Source organism: Haliotis rubra, unplaced genomic scaffold (assembly GCF_003918875.1).
Source record: "Haliotis rubra isolate DU_JTF1 unplaced genomic scaffold, ASM391887v1 Scf14, whole genome shotgun sequence".
NCBI lineage: Eukaryota > Metazoa > Mollusca > Gastropoda > Lepetellida > Haliotidae > Haliotis > Haliotis rubra.
Window position 1 is genome coordinate 4,377,049 of NW_025765336.1, and position 18,680 is coordinate 4,395,728.

Here is an 18,680-nt window from a genome sequence, read left to right on the forward strand (position 1 = left end):
CTCCATTTTGTACTAACGAGGGATTCAAACATGGTAAAGACCCTTAACCATTCGACCAACCCCCTGTCCCTTTAGGAGTGAGTGAGTTTAAATTTTACGTCGCTTTTAGCAATATTCCAGCAATATCACGACGGGGGACACCAGAAATGGGCTTCACATATTGTACCCAGGTGGGGAATCGAACTCCGGGTCTTCAGCGTGACGAGCGAACACTTTAACCACTAAGCTACCCTACCGTCCCTTATAAAGTTACAGCCACCCAATAATATGTCGTATCCCGAAACCTCTCCCACGATCCGGTTTGACAGGTATGTTTACAACGACCAGGGCCGGTAACTCTGGCAAACCCGCCCCAGTTAAATATCTGACAAATGAAGAAAAACTCAGCAGTTTATTAGCTTTCGGTGAGTGAGTTTATTTTAGGCCGCACTTAGCAACATTTCAGCTATACGGCGGCGGTTTGTAAATAATCGAATCTGGACCAGAAAATCCACTGATCAACATCATGAGCATCGATCTACGCAATTGGGATGCGATGACATGTGGGTCAACTAAGTCAGCGAGCCTGACCACCCGATCCCGTTAGTCGCCTCTTACGACAAGCATGGGTTACTGAGGATCAATTCTAACCCGGATCTTCACGGGTAGTGGGTAAAGCGTCCGTTCGACAAGCCGAAGACCCGGGTTCGATTCCCCAGATGGGTACATTGTGTGAGGCCAATTTCTGGTGTTTCCGGCCGTGATATTGCTTGAATATTGCTAAAGGCGGCGTAAAACCATACTCACTCACTCAACTGGTTGTATCGCTCTCACATCAGCCATGTTATTGTACACATTGTACTAAACAATATTAATTTGGATCCCCGTTTGGAATCGTTTCCAACATTATAAGTAATCTCTGCCTAAAAGAGAATCCATTGTTTGATTCTGACGAAATCCTAAGCATGCGTTGAGTCACTATCAAATAGGAGAGCGCGATGTAAGGTAAGCGCGTCCTCTTCCGGAAGTTGCACACATCAAAAACACTTGCAAGGGCAAGTCAATTGTTGGCCTCAAGGAAATTCGATAATGTTTATGTTCAGGAAACCATTACACAGCCAATATATAGCCCTTATATTGGCCATGAGCCTATGTGTACAGGAAGCCATTATATTAGCCATTATATCAGCCATTATATAGCCCTTATGTCGACCATTAGCTTATGAGTACAGGAAGCCATTATATAGCCATTATATGTTCTGGAAACCATTACACAGCCATTATATAGCCCTTATATTGGCCATTAGCTTATGAGTACAGGAAGCCATTATATTAGCCATTATAGCATAGATTATGTAGACTGGAAGCCATTAAATAAGTTTTATATTAGCCATTCTGTACAGGAAGCCATTATATAGCTATTATATTGGGCATTGTGGTTACAGAAAACGAACATGTAGCCATTATATGTACAGAAAACCATTGGAACATTGCCGATCTTCACCGACAGCAGCAACAACAACATCAACAAACAGAAACCTTTGTATTTTTGTAAAAACATTTTAAGACTGTTTTTTGTGTTAGCTTTTGGGGTTTTTTGTGTGTCATTTTTTTGTTGTTTAATTGATAACAGAAATTCATCGTTGCAGGCATGGTCCAGTGAAATAACTCTCCAAGTGATCAGACTTCCATATAAGGACATGGAAACGAAACTGCTGTGTCTGGTTTCCATAGTAACCCTACTCGCAGGGTATGTGGAAACAGGTAAGACGTTTTTTACTTTTTAGCGTTTATAAGGCTGTCCGTATTTTTCTTTTTGTCGTCTATCTACCACTCGCCCTGAATTTTCATTTCTACGTGAGTGAGTGAGTGAGTGTGGTTTTACGACTAATGAAAAAAACATAGCTGAAGATTTTTTTCCTTAAAACATATGTAGTGTGTATGGTTTTACGCTTCTTTTAGCAACATCCCAGCAATATCACGGCGGTCGACAGAAATGGGCTTCACACAATGTACCCATGTTGGAAATCGAACCCGGGTCTTTGGCTGACTGACTGACTGAATTTGGTTTTACGCCGCTTTTAGCAATATTCCAGCAACATCACGGCGGGGATCACCAGAATGGGCTTCACACATTGTACCCATGTTGGGATTCGAACCGGGTCTTCGGTGTGACGAGCGAACTCTTTAACCACTATTTATTCCCTGGTTGTGATAAAATAATAGTCTTGGCCTTGAAAAATCATAAAAATCAGGTCACCTTAAATTTCAAACATTTTTACTTCAAAATAAGTTCGTGAAGCAAAGAGACTCTGTTTTCAAATTAAACCAATTTAAAGTATTCCTAATGATCTAATTTTTACAAATTTATGAAAATATGTTACAGAATAAGTGAAAAACATTGTTTTAGCATTTTATTTATATTTATCCTGTTTGCCCACCCGATATCTTGCTGGTGGAGAAAGAAATGAGAAACACATACAACATACCCACGAACAACAGTTTAACTGCAAAGATGTGAATTTGAGTATGACCAGATTGAGGCGAAACACCCCACATGTTTTGTGCTTACAGTGTTTTTCCGCTCTTTCAGAGATTCAGAACTAAAACTGCCAGATGAAATCAAATAATCAATTCAATCTGTGGTTTTATCCGAAAGACATATTTACATATATTTGTTATTTCAAATTCCACAATTTCAACAAATTCCTCAATGATGCAGTTACACGTGCATCATTCTTATCATTCGTAACTGCTCGTGTCATTCCGTCAAGCCACGTTCACGACAGGGCCTTGTCTAAGCGCTAACATTCACCCTGAACATTCACCTTTAAATTCATCTTAAACATTCACCTTGAACATTCGCCCTTGAACATTCACTCTGAAGATTCACCTTGAACATTCGCCATTGAACTGTCACCCTTAAACATTCACCTTTATCATTCACCCTGAACATTCACCCTGAACATTCACCTTGAACATTGGCCCTTGAACATTCATCCTTGAACATTTACCTTATACATTCACCTTGAACATTCGCCCTTAAACATTCACCCTGAATATTCACCTTGAACATTTACCCTGAACATTCACATTGATTATTGAACTTGAACTTTGACCATAAACATTCACCTTGATCATTTGCCCTGAACATTTACCCTGAACATTCACCTTCATTCGCCTTGAACATTTCATTCGCCCTGAACATTCACCTTGAATTCAATTTGAACATTTACCTTGAACATTCGCCTTGAACATTCACCCTGAACATTTACCTTGAACATTCACCTTGAACATTTACCCTGAACATTCACCCTGAACATTCACTTGAACTTAATGAGATCAACCCGCAGGTGCATAGTCATCGTATGTAATTATGGGTCTTTACTATTAGCGAACTGGAAACAACTTTTGAAGAAATGTACCTTAACCTCTTTCCTTTACAGGAACATGGGAATTGATAAACATCGACTCAGGCAGTAAATTTGAACTGGGTCATATTGGTTGGTCCCCATACGAACGCCGTAGTATGATCTTCGGTGCAATGGCGTGCACGGAAGTAGCCCTGACGGTGTACACGAAATCCGGAACCACTTATTTCATCATATACGTCGGCTTCTACACCAACACTTACGCCTTGATCATCCCTAGTGCAGACTGTGACGCCGACGGCAACTGCAACATCGTGAACTTCTCACCCGGAACCTACCTCGACTGTTCGGACTACCGCTTTTTCTGGGTATCGTGGGATCTGGCTGGGAATGTGGCCCTTGGGACCGATTACGCTGTTGGCGTTAACACTATCATCGCTATCACTAACGGTTTAACCGAAGAGGCTGTTTATGCCGTGTTCGAGATAACCGATTTGTATGGCGGATCGATCTATCTGTCCGTAGGTACGTATGTACGCAATTAGCATTTACAGCAGAGTTAGAGTCATGGAAAAGATCGATATTCACGATCGATCACTGAACATATTTACATAGATACTACTGAAATAAAGTAACTGTGGATTACAGTACAACCAAAAATTATTGTGAATTTAAGACTGTAAAATTTTTTCACTCATAACCCACGTATTAAATGTGAATATTAGCAGAACATAACTCCAGATTCAAAGACAGGTGAAAAGTTAGTACTTTCTCAAGTCACCATGGGCAGCAATGCAGGCTTCAGTGCGGCGGGGCATACTACTGATCAAGAAGTGAGAAAGTCGTGGTCCATGCTGTCCGGATATCGGACCACCTCTTCTTTCATTTCAGCAATATTTGTCAGATTTTTCTTATTGACACTTTCCTTCATAAGTCCCCAAAGATTTCTATTGGATTTAGGTCAGGGCTATAGCTTGGCCAATCTAATAATGTCATATTTTGGGTCCTTGTCCTGCTGGAAAATCGAAAAATTTCCACAGAACACGTAAGCAGATGGAAGTAAATGTCCCCCGAGAATATCTGTGTACTGCTCACTGTTCCTGTTCCCTTCAAATACACAGAGGGGCGTTGCCCCTAACACAGATATGCCACCCAACACGTTAAATTTCGGACTGTACTTTGGGCGCTGATACAAAGATTTTTCAGTTTGTTTGGTCCAGAATTTCAGTGTATTAGGAAACAGTCACACAGAACGTTCACCTGAGAAAATCACATTGTCCCAGTTAAAGTTTCAATGCTGTAAGCACCAGTTCAACCGTCGCTCTTTTTGTTCAGGTTTCATGATCGGTGATGGAATTCCTCCACTTTTCTGCCAACCCATTGCATGCAACTCAGTTCTAAGTGTCGCCTTACAGACAGACACAGTTCCTCTATCAATCATATCCAGCCTTAAGTTTTCTAAACTCCTTCGTTGTTTTGAGAAACAAGAATACCAATTAAGCCGCCTCCTGTCACCGACAGTCAATTTTCTGGGCCTACATGTGCCTCCCTGGTGCTCAATGCCATATCCATTTGCAATATTTTTCAAAACACGATAAACAGTGGACAAAGGGGTGCCTGTTCTACTAGAAATAACTTTAGCTGATCTGGTGTCCTTGTTATAATACTCTAAAATCAACTTCCTCTTCTCTAAATCATCCATACTGAGGGTCCCTGAAAATGTCGTCTGCTAGCAAGTAAACAAAGGGGGATAACTCTTTACAAACTAATGAAAAAGGAATAACGGAGTTGTCTCTCTTGAATAAAATCAAACACTTGATAGCTGGTCAAGGTTGTTTATACTAGAAATCCAATTAAACATATTCCTAAAATTCTCAATAATTTCTGGTCATACTATATGTTATGCCATTTTTCAATGCAAACAGATAATAACATGATTTGAGGTGTTTTCCTTAATAACTGTTTCACTGTTGACTGGATAATATCATAGGTGCCCGACTCTTACATGTTTATAAGTATGACCTATCTACATAAGGTGTGTCCGTAAATCGAAACAAAATGGCGTCTCGACTCGGTTTCGGTCTGACAAGCGCTTCCATCGCCTTGACCGTTGAATAAACTGCACAATTTACACTCAGTTGACGTTATGATTTTATTACCATTTGAAGCTTTATTAATTTTGCTTTCTATTCTCGCCCGAATTTAAGACATATGCCCGGAAGTAAACAACCACTCTCCTACCCAGAGTTCCATGCGGCAAGCCAGCATAGTACCTCTGCCACAGGCCAGAAAAATGTGACGATTCGTCACATCTTGCAATGTCCATTCAATATAATGTACATATTTTTTCACTCTTTTATTTTTGACGAGTCTATACATCTAACTAAACATCTTTAACAGAAGGGTTTAGTTTCACCGAGAAAATATCCAAAAACATGTAACACTATTTCGATTTGCGTAGCGATCCTTTGTTTACATAGGTTGTACGGCTCCACGTGCAGTCATCGAAGCCGACGGAGAGCAAACGATGCAGCCAGTTTGATATCTAAATATGTACTGTCATAGACCTAACTGTCGCAATTGTGGAAGAATATATATGTAACAATGTAAAACATTATGAAGAGAGTGCCGAAAATCTTTCGTGAGTCCAGCCTCTTCTTCTTATGAATATGCGCGTTTGATTACAAACAAGAGAAAAGTCCGGTCACGTGATATGCAAATTAGCCTGTGGCAGTGATGTTACGTTAGTCATCGCTGTGCCGGAGTGTGGTAAACAACTCTAAGGTTACAGGCCCGCACCGAACAGAGCAAGTCTCTGATTGGATAATATAGTTTCACGTGAAAAGCAGGAAATTCAAAATCGATATTTTCTGCAATAATATGTGCAACGGCGCATGAAAACAACTCTTAGACGCCAACGTGGATTATTAACCAACATTAACCAAACAGACACTCGCTCTACTATTAGTGCGGGCCTGTAGCCTTGGAATTGTTTGCTTCCGGGCATTATATCACGGTGGGGGACACCAGAGTGAGCGAGTGAGTATGGCTTTAGGCCGCGGTTAGCAATATTCCAGAAAAACCGGAAGGGACAACAGAAATGGGCTTCACATTTTGTACCCAGGTCGGGAAACGAACCTGGGTCTTCAGCGTGAGAAGCGAACGCTTTAATCACTAGGCTACCCCACCTCCCCACTGCTACCGTCATACAAGCGTTGGTATCGCTATGGTGATAGTAACTCACAAACATAGACTTTAGACAGTTGAAGCGATTCTTTAACACTATGGAACGAAGCCCTGGAGCCCGTTGCACAAACCATTTGTCGTAGGTCTCGTTTTGTTAAATGAGTGAGTGCGTGAGTGAGTTTAGTTTTATGCCGATTTTAGCAATATTCCAGCAATATCACGGCGAGGGACACCAGAAATGAGCTTCACACATTGTACCCGTGTGGGGAGTCGAACCCGGGTCTTCGACGTGACGAGCGAACGCTTTACCACTAGGCTACCCCACCGCCCCCTTTTGTTAAACGAGGCCCTGGTTGTTGTGGCGTTGTATGTCTCGCCGAAGGCCAGGGTTTGAAACTCCAGATGGGTGCAATGTCTGAAGACGAATTCTGCTATCTCCCTCCATGATATTGTTGGAATATTGCTAAATCCTAAGTAAAATTACTCTCACTAATCCAACTCGCTTGTAATATTGCAGACAATGATCCCGTGTTCCTGAACCCCGCACCGGACGGAAGCACTGAGATTACCCTGACGGAGACGTCGACGGTAGGGACGGTCCTCTACACCATAGCAACATCCGACTCTGACGGCGACACCGTGACAGGCTACATCTTGGATGACAGCACCTCCTTCGTGTTTTCCGGGAACGATCTGACCAACCTGATTGCTCTGGACTATGAAACTGAATGTTCCTACCATGTGAAAATCACGTGAGTGAGTGAGTGTAGTAATGTGTAAGTCGCCACATGGTCATTTTGTTAGAGGGAAGGTGGAGGGAAGGTTAAGGGAAATTCATTGGCTGATCTAAGTCACGTGGTCACCGTTTGATTCGAGATAGACAGCACATCACAGGCGAGGAAAAGGGGAATGAAAATGTGGTTGTTTTAAGGCAGAAAACCCTTCATGACTTGAGAAAACAAAAGGAAAGTGTCATGAATAAATTAAGATATAGCGTACTGTCATGAATATATAGACAGTCTAGTTCAAAAGGTTGTCATGTCACCCTGCATTGACTATAACGCTGAATGCAGCCGAAAACTATTGTTAACCATTTGCGCTGAATTATTCAGCCCTGTCCCGACTTGGATCGATGAACCCGATGTTTAAATGGTAATTCACGCTAGCTTCTCCTATTAAATGTAACGTAATGACAAGTTTGACTTAAACCGTCTCAACTAAAGTATGTATACAGTTTTAGTTCAGAGCGTGATATTTAAAGGATCGAAATACACATGGTTCACTTATACAACTGATTAGTCGTGTAGCAGTGTGACAGCATGAACGTCATCGTCATTTAATAATAACCAAAACAAATTGTACGTATTCACACAAACAAGCCCTTGGTCACACTGGTAGTTCTTCAGGAGAGATGAATATACTTTCTGAGAACATATGAAATTATTTATTGGTGTTTTACTAGGATTCACGATGGTGCCAATATGGTAAACACTACTCTGACAATCAACCTTGTGAACGCCTTCGACGAGCCTCCCAACGTGGACGCCATGTCTGTGTCACTACCTGAAGAACTTCCTATCGGCAGCTTCATCGACAGCGGACTCACAGTTAGCGACAGCGACGAGGGTGACCAGCTGACGTACTCCCTGTCCGGTCTGTATAGCGATAACATTCCTTGTTTAATTAGTATAACACAAGCTCTTGGTTAGTATAGGTCATCATTTCCCGTCTGGCCAGTATTAATCAAGTATTTGATGTCTGGCCAGTATTTATCAAGTATTTGATGTCTGACCAGTATTAATCAAGTATTTGATGTCTGGCCAGTATTTATCAAGTATTTGATGTCTGGCCAGTATTTATCAAGTATTTGATGTCTGGCCAGTATTTATCAAGTATTTGATGTCTGGCCAGTATTAATCAAGTATTTCCTGTTTGGTCAGTATCAGCGATGCAAGTATTACATGTTTGGCCAGTATTAATAAAGTATTCCCTGTTTAGTCAGTATTAATCAAGTATTTCCGCATTCCCTGTTTGGCCAGTGTAAATCAAGTATTATCTCTCTGCTCAGTATTAATCAAGTATTCTCTGTCTGACTAGTATTAATCAAATGTTTCGTGTTTGGTCAGTAGGCTTATTATTCAAGTACTCCATTTCTGGACAATATTAATCAAGTATTCACTGTCTGCTCAGTATTAATCAAGTATTCCCTGTGGGGTCAGTATTAAGCAAGTATTCCCTGTGTGGCCAGTATTAAGCAAGTATTTCCTGTCTGGCAAGTATTAAAAAAGTATTTCCCGATTGGAAATCCTCAAACAAGTATTTTCTGTTTGGTCAGTATTAAACAAGTATTTACCTGTTTGATCAGTAATAAGCAATCAAACGTCATCCCCGAAAGTTGACATCTTGACAGTAGTGTATGAAACCACTGTCTCCTTTCAGGTACACATGCCGGTTATTTCGAGGTAAATTCAGACGGACGGTTAAAGGTCGCAGCCAGAATAGACTTTGACCCGCCAAATAGTATCACACAACTTGATCAACTGACCTTGACCGTCACTGACCTTGGATCGAATACCAACTCAACAACCTTGACCTTTACTGTGAAAGATGTGAATGACATGAAACCACTTTTCTCACAACCTGTGTACAATGCTGCGGTCACCGAGGGGGCGGGCACAGGTAGGCACGTCATCATTCTGTTGCTTCCAGTCCCTTTCCCATCCGTTTCCGGAATTCCTGAAGCCCATTCTGTGCGTGTGTTCGCATGCCCGTGAAGCTGCTAGCTCCTTACAGCGAAGGGTCTCAAGCTACGGGTATCAACACTAGAGACAACGGATGTGTTTTTGATACACTGTTGGAAGCTTAGCCATTGATATTTTTGCCACCTGAAGAGGGGATTAGAATTAAACGTCACATCGGCAATATTTCAAACATTTATCTATAAATTACCAAAACCCCGATTTCGGTATCGTACATCGGATTAATGTGTGAGGAATTAATACGTGAGTAAACAATATAATGTTGTTGGAATAACGTCACTGACGGTTTAAAGTAAAAGCATGTTGAGTGTTAACAGACTCGTTAATATCGGGCCTTAAGCTCCCCACTCCTATGCAAAGATCCGAGGACATTCGAGAATCATCGATCCGTGAAGATCCGGGTTAGAATTGATCTTCAGTAACCCATGCTTGTCGAAAGAGGCGACTAACGGGATCAGGTGGTCAGGCTTGCTGACTTGGTTGACACATGTCACCGTATGGTAATTAGATTGATGTTCATGCTGCTGATCACTGGACTGTTTGGTCTAGACTCGATTATTTACAGACCGCCGCCATATACTTAGAATGCAGATTGCGGCGTTAAAGAACAACCAATCGAGAATCATCTTCCAAATCAGAGAGAAAGCATGAAATTCCGAAAGCTTAACACAAAGCATTCCGGGCAAGTCAACCCACTTAAACATGAGGCGAACAGCTCGAAAAAGCTGCTTTCTGATTGGCTGGTGTCCCATTACACTTTGACATCTTTGGTCGGTGAAAGTTCGTTCAAATGCGTCCGGTAATGAGATGCTCTCATTCGTGACCCACCCGTGTTATTCCGGAACAAGCCGAATACCGCATTCGTCACCACTCGCCCCTTTCCGTAACCTCCAAGAAGACTCGTCCCCCTCTCGATGCTTGTTATGTGCGAAAATACAACAAACCAATCAGAACGCGCGTAATGATTGCGGTGATTTGATAAAAATAATCCCGAGTAATTAAATCGTTTATGGCATTATGTGATTGTTTCCAAAATCATGCAAAATACACATCGTCATATTGAAAGTACAAAGAACGTAGCTAACAGAATTGTGCTGCCTAATGTGAAGCTTGTGATAAGAATAATGCGACTGACGATCAGAGATTCAAATACACTCACATGCGTTTGTTGACATAACGGCTCTCGTGGGACCTATTGAGTGTATACGTATTTCTGACGGTTTTGCGGGCTTGTGTTGGAGATTGTATGTGCGACATGTTGGAGATTCTAACAGTTTTAGGTGTGTGTGTGTGTGTGTGTGTGTGTGTGTGTGTGTGTGTTGTGAGATGTCTAACAGTTGTGTGTGTGTGTGTGTGTGAAATGATAAATCGCTACGAGTTTTAAATCAATACTGTTACATCTACATATAATTAATTTAATCTTTATCACCGGGCTTAGATTTCACATCTCTGGGGATACTTCAGTCTGACTTTCAGGGGTCATTTATGAGAGTATTCTAAAATTTAAAATGGTCTGGCAGCAAAGTTACACAGAAGGAAATATTCTGAAGGAATTTTTTATCTGCTTTGGGGTTTAATAGTGAAATAAAATTTTATTTGCATATGCAATTAAAAAATCTCATGAAGTAATTCTTAAACGGTATTTAGAAATATATATTTGGAAACATAAGATGACCAGCTGGTAGTTTATTACGTTAGAGTGTGTTTTTAACAAACATCTTCAACCTTCTTTTAGTTGCAGGTGTTTTAGAGGTTTAATTCTTTAAACTAAATAAATAAAAACGAAAACAAAAATGGCAATGCAATATTCGAGGGCTTCGGTGATATAAGTTCCATCGGAATCAAACAAGAGAGTTATCGCATTGTTTAAAGTAGTTCTGATGTTCATGCGTCAATATGAAATCCTTCCAGACGGGCTTGTCCCGGAGTATCACGAGTGGGTCACGAATGTGTAATGAGATTGCATTGCTAACCATAATAGGACATTAGGTACTTAGGTCCGCCATAATTTATTTAAAATTCAATTAGCGTATCATATTTTTATTAGTGTCTCCCAGACATCGATCCACCTTTTCTAGTAACCGGTGCCACTCTTAATTCTAATATTCTACTTAACCTAACCTAAGTCGACTTTAGAAGCTTTTGGGTTATTACAAAATATGAACCAGATTGATATTGAATATCCATCTCCGATATTATATGGTATTGTCCAACAACGAAGTTGAAATATAATGCGTATCTTTACATATCCGTGCATAATCATATTTTTATTACATTGGTAAAACATATTATCGCAATATCATCGTTTTATCATTACATGTTTTCGTATTATCATATTTCTTATCAAGTTTCTCTCCTCCAACTGACCATCACTGACGCCGACAGCGGAGTGAACGCGGACTTTGACGTCACGATGGATGGCGACGACCCGAGCGACCCAGCGTTTACTTTTGACCCAAGTACACTCCAGTTATCGGTGGACGCCAACAAACTGGATTATGAAAGTCTGGCGGGCACGGCCTTCACGTCCACTCTCACCTTTGTGGCTACCGACAAGGCCACGGAATATGAGCCCAGGACCGGAACTACCGTTGCAGTAATTAAGGTACGTCTTGAGGACGTGAAGGGATGAGTGAGAGAGCTGCTACTCTCGATTCCACATAAAATGAACGCATGACCGGAAATACTGTTGCAGTAATTAAGGTTCGTCTTAGCTTTTTGAAGGGGTTGGTTAATAAGTAAATGATCACCGACAAGGCCACAGAGTATGAGCCGAAGACGGTGCGTATTGACGTGAAGTAACTGAGTCAATGGCGTCATAAGATGAGGACGGTGGAAGAATTATTACTGAGTCAATCGTTACGCCGAAGACCCGGGTTCGAATTCATACAATGTGTAGAAGCTTCCATTTCTGGTGTTCCCCGTCATGTTTTTGCAATATGTGTAAAACCACTCGTCAGTCAGTCAGCTGTCCACCGAGTACAGCTTGTCTAGATGTACTGATCTAAACGTATACTGGAAGTAAAGATGTAAGCATGTAGTCGAATGTGGCTTACGACAACACAAAAAGAAAACAAAATAACAAAACCAATAAAATTGAAAATTCTTTAAGCCTTCTCATGCTTTAACTTTAACAATTCAGGGCAAAACTTTACTTGTAAATATTCGACTCTGGACCAGATATTCCAGTGATCAACAGCATGATCATCCATCTACGCAATTGGGACTCTGGACCAGACAATCCAGCGATCTGACCACCCGATCCCGTTAGCCGCCTCTTACGACAAGCATGGGTTACTGAAGATCAACTCTAAACCGGATTTTCAAGGGTCGCTGAACTGTACATGATACATGGGGGTAGAGTGAACTGTTTCCTTTGAACTCTTTCGCTCGTTGTAATGTCAATTCATGTTGTGCGCAGGTTGACCCCGAGAACGAACACAGTCCAGTGTGGACTACCCAACCAGCTGACACCTCAGTGTCAGAGACAGCTCCTGGAGGTTCCCTTGTCGACACGTACACAGCAACTGATGACGATTTCACAGAACATGGTGACGTCACGTATAGTATAATCAGCATCACATCTGGTAAGAATCAGTCGTATATCTCATTAATTGAGAACACAAGCAATGAAGCTAACTTGTTCAGCTTCTGAAACTATTTTTATTTCAATTTCATAGCTTCGGGGTCGGATGGAAGTGGAATGTTATCCCTGGACTCGAAAAGTGGCGAGTTGAGAGTTACCTCCCCTCTTGACGCAGATACGTCGACAGGTGGCGACCCATCTTATGACGTTGTAATCCAGGCTTCAGACTGCTGCAGCAAAACTGTCCAGGCATCTGTTACGATCACAGTGACTGGCGAAAACGACAACGCCCCTGCATTTACACAGCAGATATACTACAGTGAACTCGTTGAGGACGTTGCGTCAGGGGAGGTCGTCGCGGAAGCTACTGACGCTGACGGTGACACATTGACGTTCACATTGTCTGGGGAAGGCAGCGACATGTTTTACTATGCCCCGCCCAAGGTGTATCTGAACAGTCCGCTTGACTATGAAACACAACGTTACTACTTCCTGACAGTCAGGTAGGTCGAATATACAAGGTTTAGTTGAAATATTTGTTTGTAACTAGGAATAATTCGATAATATTGGAAGTCACATAACAATATCGTATTTTGTACAATGATTTTGCCACTGTACCCCGACGGCGTGGATTGTTGTTGATGCATTCCTTCGTCGGTTTGCCTCGTCTCAACTTGAAATTGCGAATACGTTATGTCATAGACATATGTTGAATAAAATATCCAGCCTCTGCCATATTTGTAATTGAAACATGAGTAAAAACAGACTAACGTACTCTTCAGAGGCTGTTTTACTCATGTTTCTTTACTGAACTGTACAGAGCCTGTTTTACTCATGTTTCTTACTGAATTGTACAGAGCCTGTTTTTACTCATGTTTCCTACTGAACTGTACAGAGCCTGTTTTACTCATGTTTCCTACTGAACTGTACAGAGCCTGTTTTACTCATGTTTCTTACTGAACTGTACAGAGCCTGTTTTACTCATGTTTCTTTCCTATACAGAGCCTTTGTTTTACTCATGTTTCTTACTGAACTGTACAGAGCCTGTTTTACTCATGTTTCCTACTGAACTGTACAGAGCCTGTTTTACTCATGTTTCTTACTGAACTGTAAAGAGCCTGTTTTTACTCATGTTTCCTACTGAACTGTACAGAGCCTGTTTTTACTCATGTTTCCTACTGAACTGTACAGAGCCTGTTTTACTCATGTTTCTTACTGAACTGTACAGAGCCTGTTTTTACTCATGTTTCCTACTGAACTGTACAGAGCCTGTTTTACTCATGTTTCCTACTGAACTGTACAGAGCCTGTTTTACTCATGTTTCCTACTGAACTGTACAGAGCCTGTTTTACTCATGTTTCCTACTGAACTGTACAGAGCCTGTTTTACTCATGTTTCTTACTGAACTGTACAGAGCCTGTTTTACTCATGTTTCCTACTGAACTGTACAGAGCCTGTTTTTCATGTTTCCTACTGAACTGTACAGAGCCTGTTTTTACTGTTTCCTACTGAACTGTACAGAGCCTGTTTTACTCATGTTTCTTACTGAACTGTACAGAGCCTGTTTTACTCATGTTTCTTACTGAATTGTACAGAGCCTGTTGTTTCCTACTCATGTTTTTTACTCATGTTTCCTACTGAACTGTACAGAGCCTGTTTTACCTGTTTCCTACTGAACTGTACAGAGCCTGTTTTACTCATGTTTCCTACTGAACTATACAGAGCCTGTTTTACTCATGTTTCTTACTGAACTGTACAGAGCCTGTTTTACTCATGTTTCTTACTGAACTGTACAGAGCCTCTTTTACTCATGTTTCTTACTGAATTGTACAGAGCCTCTTTTACTCATGTTTCTAACTGAAACTGTACAGAGCCTGTATTTATTCATGTTTCTTTCTGAACTGTACAGAGCATGTACTCCCGAATTTTTCATTATTTCAGAGCGAGTGACGGTGTTCATGAGACCGATGCCGCCGTCAATATCAACGTTACCGACATCATCGACGAACCCACTGTCATAACTGTCCACAATCCACTCTCCATTGTTGAAGAACTTCCAGTTGGCACGCCGTTAGGGGGCGTTTATGACGTCACAGAGAAAGACAAAGACGACGTGCTTATCTATAGTCTTGAAGGTATGTAAGTGAGTGAGTTTGGTTTTACGCCGCTTTCAGCAATATCACGGCGGGTGACACAAAAAATGGGCTTCACACATTGTACACATGCAGGGAATCGAACCCGGGTCTTCGACGTGACGAGCGAACGCTTTAACCACTAGGCTACCCCGCCGCGCCTGAGGGTATGTATCGCAGTATTCAAGGAAGGTGCTCGATTAGGCAGAAACTAACATTCTTTGGCTATCAATTCGAGATGAACAGACCCGTAAAGATCCGGGTTAGAATTGATCTTCAGTAACCCATGCTTGTCGTAAGAGGCGACTAACGGGGTCGGCAGGTCAGGCTCGCCGACATGGTTGACACATGTCATCGTATCCCAGTTGTGAAGATAGAAGCTCATGATGTTGATCACCCGATGTTGATGTTATTTACAGACCGCCGCCACAGCTGGAATATTGCTGAATATTGTTGAATATTGCTGAATATTGTTGAATATTGCTGAATATTGCTGCGTTAAACAAGCAAACGATAAAACAAAACAAATGCATGAAGATGACACATCTCTCCACAACACATGCACGGTGTCTCCACAACACATGTGGTTCCACAACACATGCACGGTGTCTCCACAACACATGCACGGTGTCTCCACAACACATGCACGGTGTCTCCACAACACATGCACGGTGTCTCCACAACACATGCACGGTGCTCCACAACACATGCACGGTGTCTCCACAACACATGCACGGTGTCTCCACAACACATGCACGGTGTCTCCACAACACATGCACGGTGGCTCCACAACACATGCACGGTGTCTCCACAACACATGCACGGTGTCTCCACAACACATGCACGGTGTCTCCACAACACATGCACGGTGGCTCCACAACACATGCACGGTGGCTCCACAACACATGCACGGTGGCTCCACAACACATGCACGGTGGCTCCACAACACATGCACGGTGTCTCCACAACACATGCACGGTGTCTCCACAACACATGCACGGTGTCTCCACAACACAATTGCTATACTGTGAGTCAGTTGAGCTTTCGTAATGAGCTTATTTTGGCAATCTTCAAACAATATCACGGTCCGGTTAACCTGAAGCCTTTACATATTGCCCCAACATGGGGAATCGAACCTTTACCCTTCAGCAGGCCGAGCGAACGCTGTAACCACTGTGCTACCTCCCCGACCCTGATTCTCCAATGTTAAATAATAATAATAATGTATGATGAGCCAAATATCTATTTAGGCAATGTTCACATTATTGTGGATTTTAAGATGGTTAAAGAAGGAGGTGCGGGGTTGGTTTTGAATAAACACAATCTTTGTTTACTTTTAAGAATTGTATTTTGTCAAACTAGGCCTAATTCAGGCAGTATGATGGCATGGTGCGAATGAAATGAAAAGTAGAATAATTTTTTGCTTGTCTTGCCAGGCACAGAGAGTTCCTACTTCAACATAGACAGCATCAGCGGCTTGATAACCGTCGCCCAGAGAATCGACCGAGACACAGGTTTAACCGCTATCACGGACGTCACCTTGAAGGTCACTGACGTTGCAGCTATGACGTTTTCTCAACCACTCACCTTTGACGTTGTGGACATCAACGACAACAGTCCACAATTCACCAGCGACGTCATCTTCGTAAATTTGATGGAAAACACGGGAATAGGTGAGGGGTTTTGACCTACACCACGGCGAGGGTTTTCCGCCGGACTTATTCAGAATTTGTACATTTCCTTTTCACAGTCTAAGATAAATTATTACACCAAATATAAAAGGTTACGTCTTACGTGCACAATATGTTTCTGTTGAAACTACATGTTATACTGAGGGGAAATAGCAGCCTTATGTCTGCACTAGGTGGATCCAAGTACAGTATATACTTTATACTGAGGAGAAATAGCATCCGTATGTCTGCCTTAGGTTGATCCAAGAAGAGAAATATCATCCTCCATATTGCTGCAGAAAGTGGATGAAAGTACAGTGTACATGTTATACTGTGGAGAAATAGCATCCTTGTTGCTGTAGAAAGTGGATCCAATCTTAACGGCATCACATCAAGTAGGTGCGGTGAGGTGGAATTGGGTTTAACGCCGTGCTTGAGAATATTTCGCTCATATGACGACGTGCATGCGTGTGCGGCTGCTTGTACTAGCCCAGACTGAAGCTGGTTTTATAGTGCTAGCCCACTGAGATACCATGCCGCAGCGAAGCATGAATACCCCACTCCGACACATTATTCTGACTCCGAGCCGACCAGTCCTTGTTATACCCATCAATGCCGAGCGCCAGGCAGGGACCAACAAGTACCATAGTTTAACGTCTTTTGATGTGACACGGTCGGGGATGGAACCCGCGACCTTCTGCTCTCCGGGCGGACGCTCTAACCACTACACCACGGAGGTGGTCCACATCAAGTAAAGGACGAGGTGGTAACACGGAGTTTAACATCTTTACATTTATAAAGAGACGTGCACTAACGGAACCTTGTTTTATTCCCGGAATGCTGCGGGCTAGGCACGGAAACAAAAAGAACCATCTTTTATCGTTTTTGGGTATGACCCAGGAATCAATGAAAAGGGTCGCTCAACAGGACAGACAAATATTTACGTCACAGAAACCTTTGTAATAATTGCATGGACAATACAATTTTATTTGAAATCGAGTTCTCTTTCATAAGAGGTGGGGTGAGGTGAAATTGGGTTTAACGTCGTGCTTGAGAATATTTTCGATCATATGACGACGTGCATGGTGTATGTGTATGCGCGGCTGCTTGTACTAGCCCAGACTTAAGCTGGTTTTATAGTGCTAGCCCACTGGAGATACCATGCCGCAGTGAAGCATGAATACCCCACTCCGACACATTATTCTGACTCCGAGCCGACCAGTCCTTGTTATATACCCATCAATGCCGAGCGCCAGGCAGGGACCAACAAGTACCATAGTTTAACGTCTTTTGATGTGACACGGTCGGGGATGGAACCCGCGACCTTCTGCTCTCCGGGCGGACGCTCTAACCACTACACCACGGAGGTGGTCCACATCAAGTAAAGGACGAGGTGGTAACACGGAGTTTAACATCTTTACATTTATAAAGAGACGTGCACTAACGGAACCTTGTTTTATTCCCGGAATGCTGCGGGCTAGGCACGGAAACAAAAAGAACCATCTTTTATCGTTTTTGGGTATGACCCAGGAATCAATGAAAAGGGTCGCTCAACAGGACAGACAAATATTTACGTCACAGAAACCTTTGTAATAATTGCATGGACAATACAATTTTATTTGAAATCGAGTTCTCTTTCATAAGAGGTGGGGTGAGGTGAAATTGGGTTTAACGTCGTGCTTGAGAATATTTCGCTCATATGACGACGTGCATGCGTGTGTATGTGTATGTGCGGCTGCTTGTACTAGCCCAGACTTAAGCTGGTTTTATAGTGCTAGCCCACTGAGATACCATGCCGCAGTGAAGCATACCCCACTCAGACACATTATACTGACTCCGAGCCGACCAGTCCTTGTTGAACACATTAATGCTGAGCGCCAGGCAGGGACCAACAAGTACCATATTATAACGTCTTTTGGTATGAGGCGGTCGGGGATCGAACCCGCGACCTTCCGCTCTCCAGGTGGACGCTCAAACCACTACACCACGGAGGCGGT

At 42.3% G+C, this 18,680-nt stretch overlaps 1 protein-coding gene across 1 annotated transcript in view; it reads left to right on the plus strand.

Annotated features, from left to right (window-relative positions):
• Window positions 1-3,523: 3,523 nt before the first annotated feature.
• LOC124268806 (protocadherin Fat 4-like) overlaps window positions 3,524-18,680 on the plus strand; it is a 30,854-nt gene continuing 15,697 nt past the window's right edge. Inside the window, exons 1-9 of the mRNA XM_046703827.1 lie at window positions 3,524-3,875; window positions 7,054-7,288; window positions 7,999-8,189; window positions 8,976-9,215; window positions 11,644-11,900; window positions 12,717-12,882; window positions 12,976-13,384; window positions 14,823-15,016; window positions 16,450-16,686. Coding sequence (XP_046559783.1) covers window positions 3,524-3,875; window positions 7,054-7,288; window positions 7,999-8,189; window positions 8,976-9,215; window positions 11,644-11,900; window positions 12,717-12,882; window positions 12,976-13,384; window positions 14,823-15,016; window positions 16,450-16,686 — 2,281 coding nt within the window. The remainder of the gene's footprint in view (window positions 3,876-7,053; window positions 7,289-7,998; window positions 8,190-8,975; window positions 9,216-11,643; window positions 11,901-12,716; window positions 12,883-12,975; window positions 13,385-14,822; window positions 15,017-16,449; window positions 16,687-18,680) is intronic.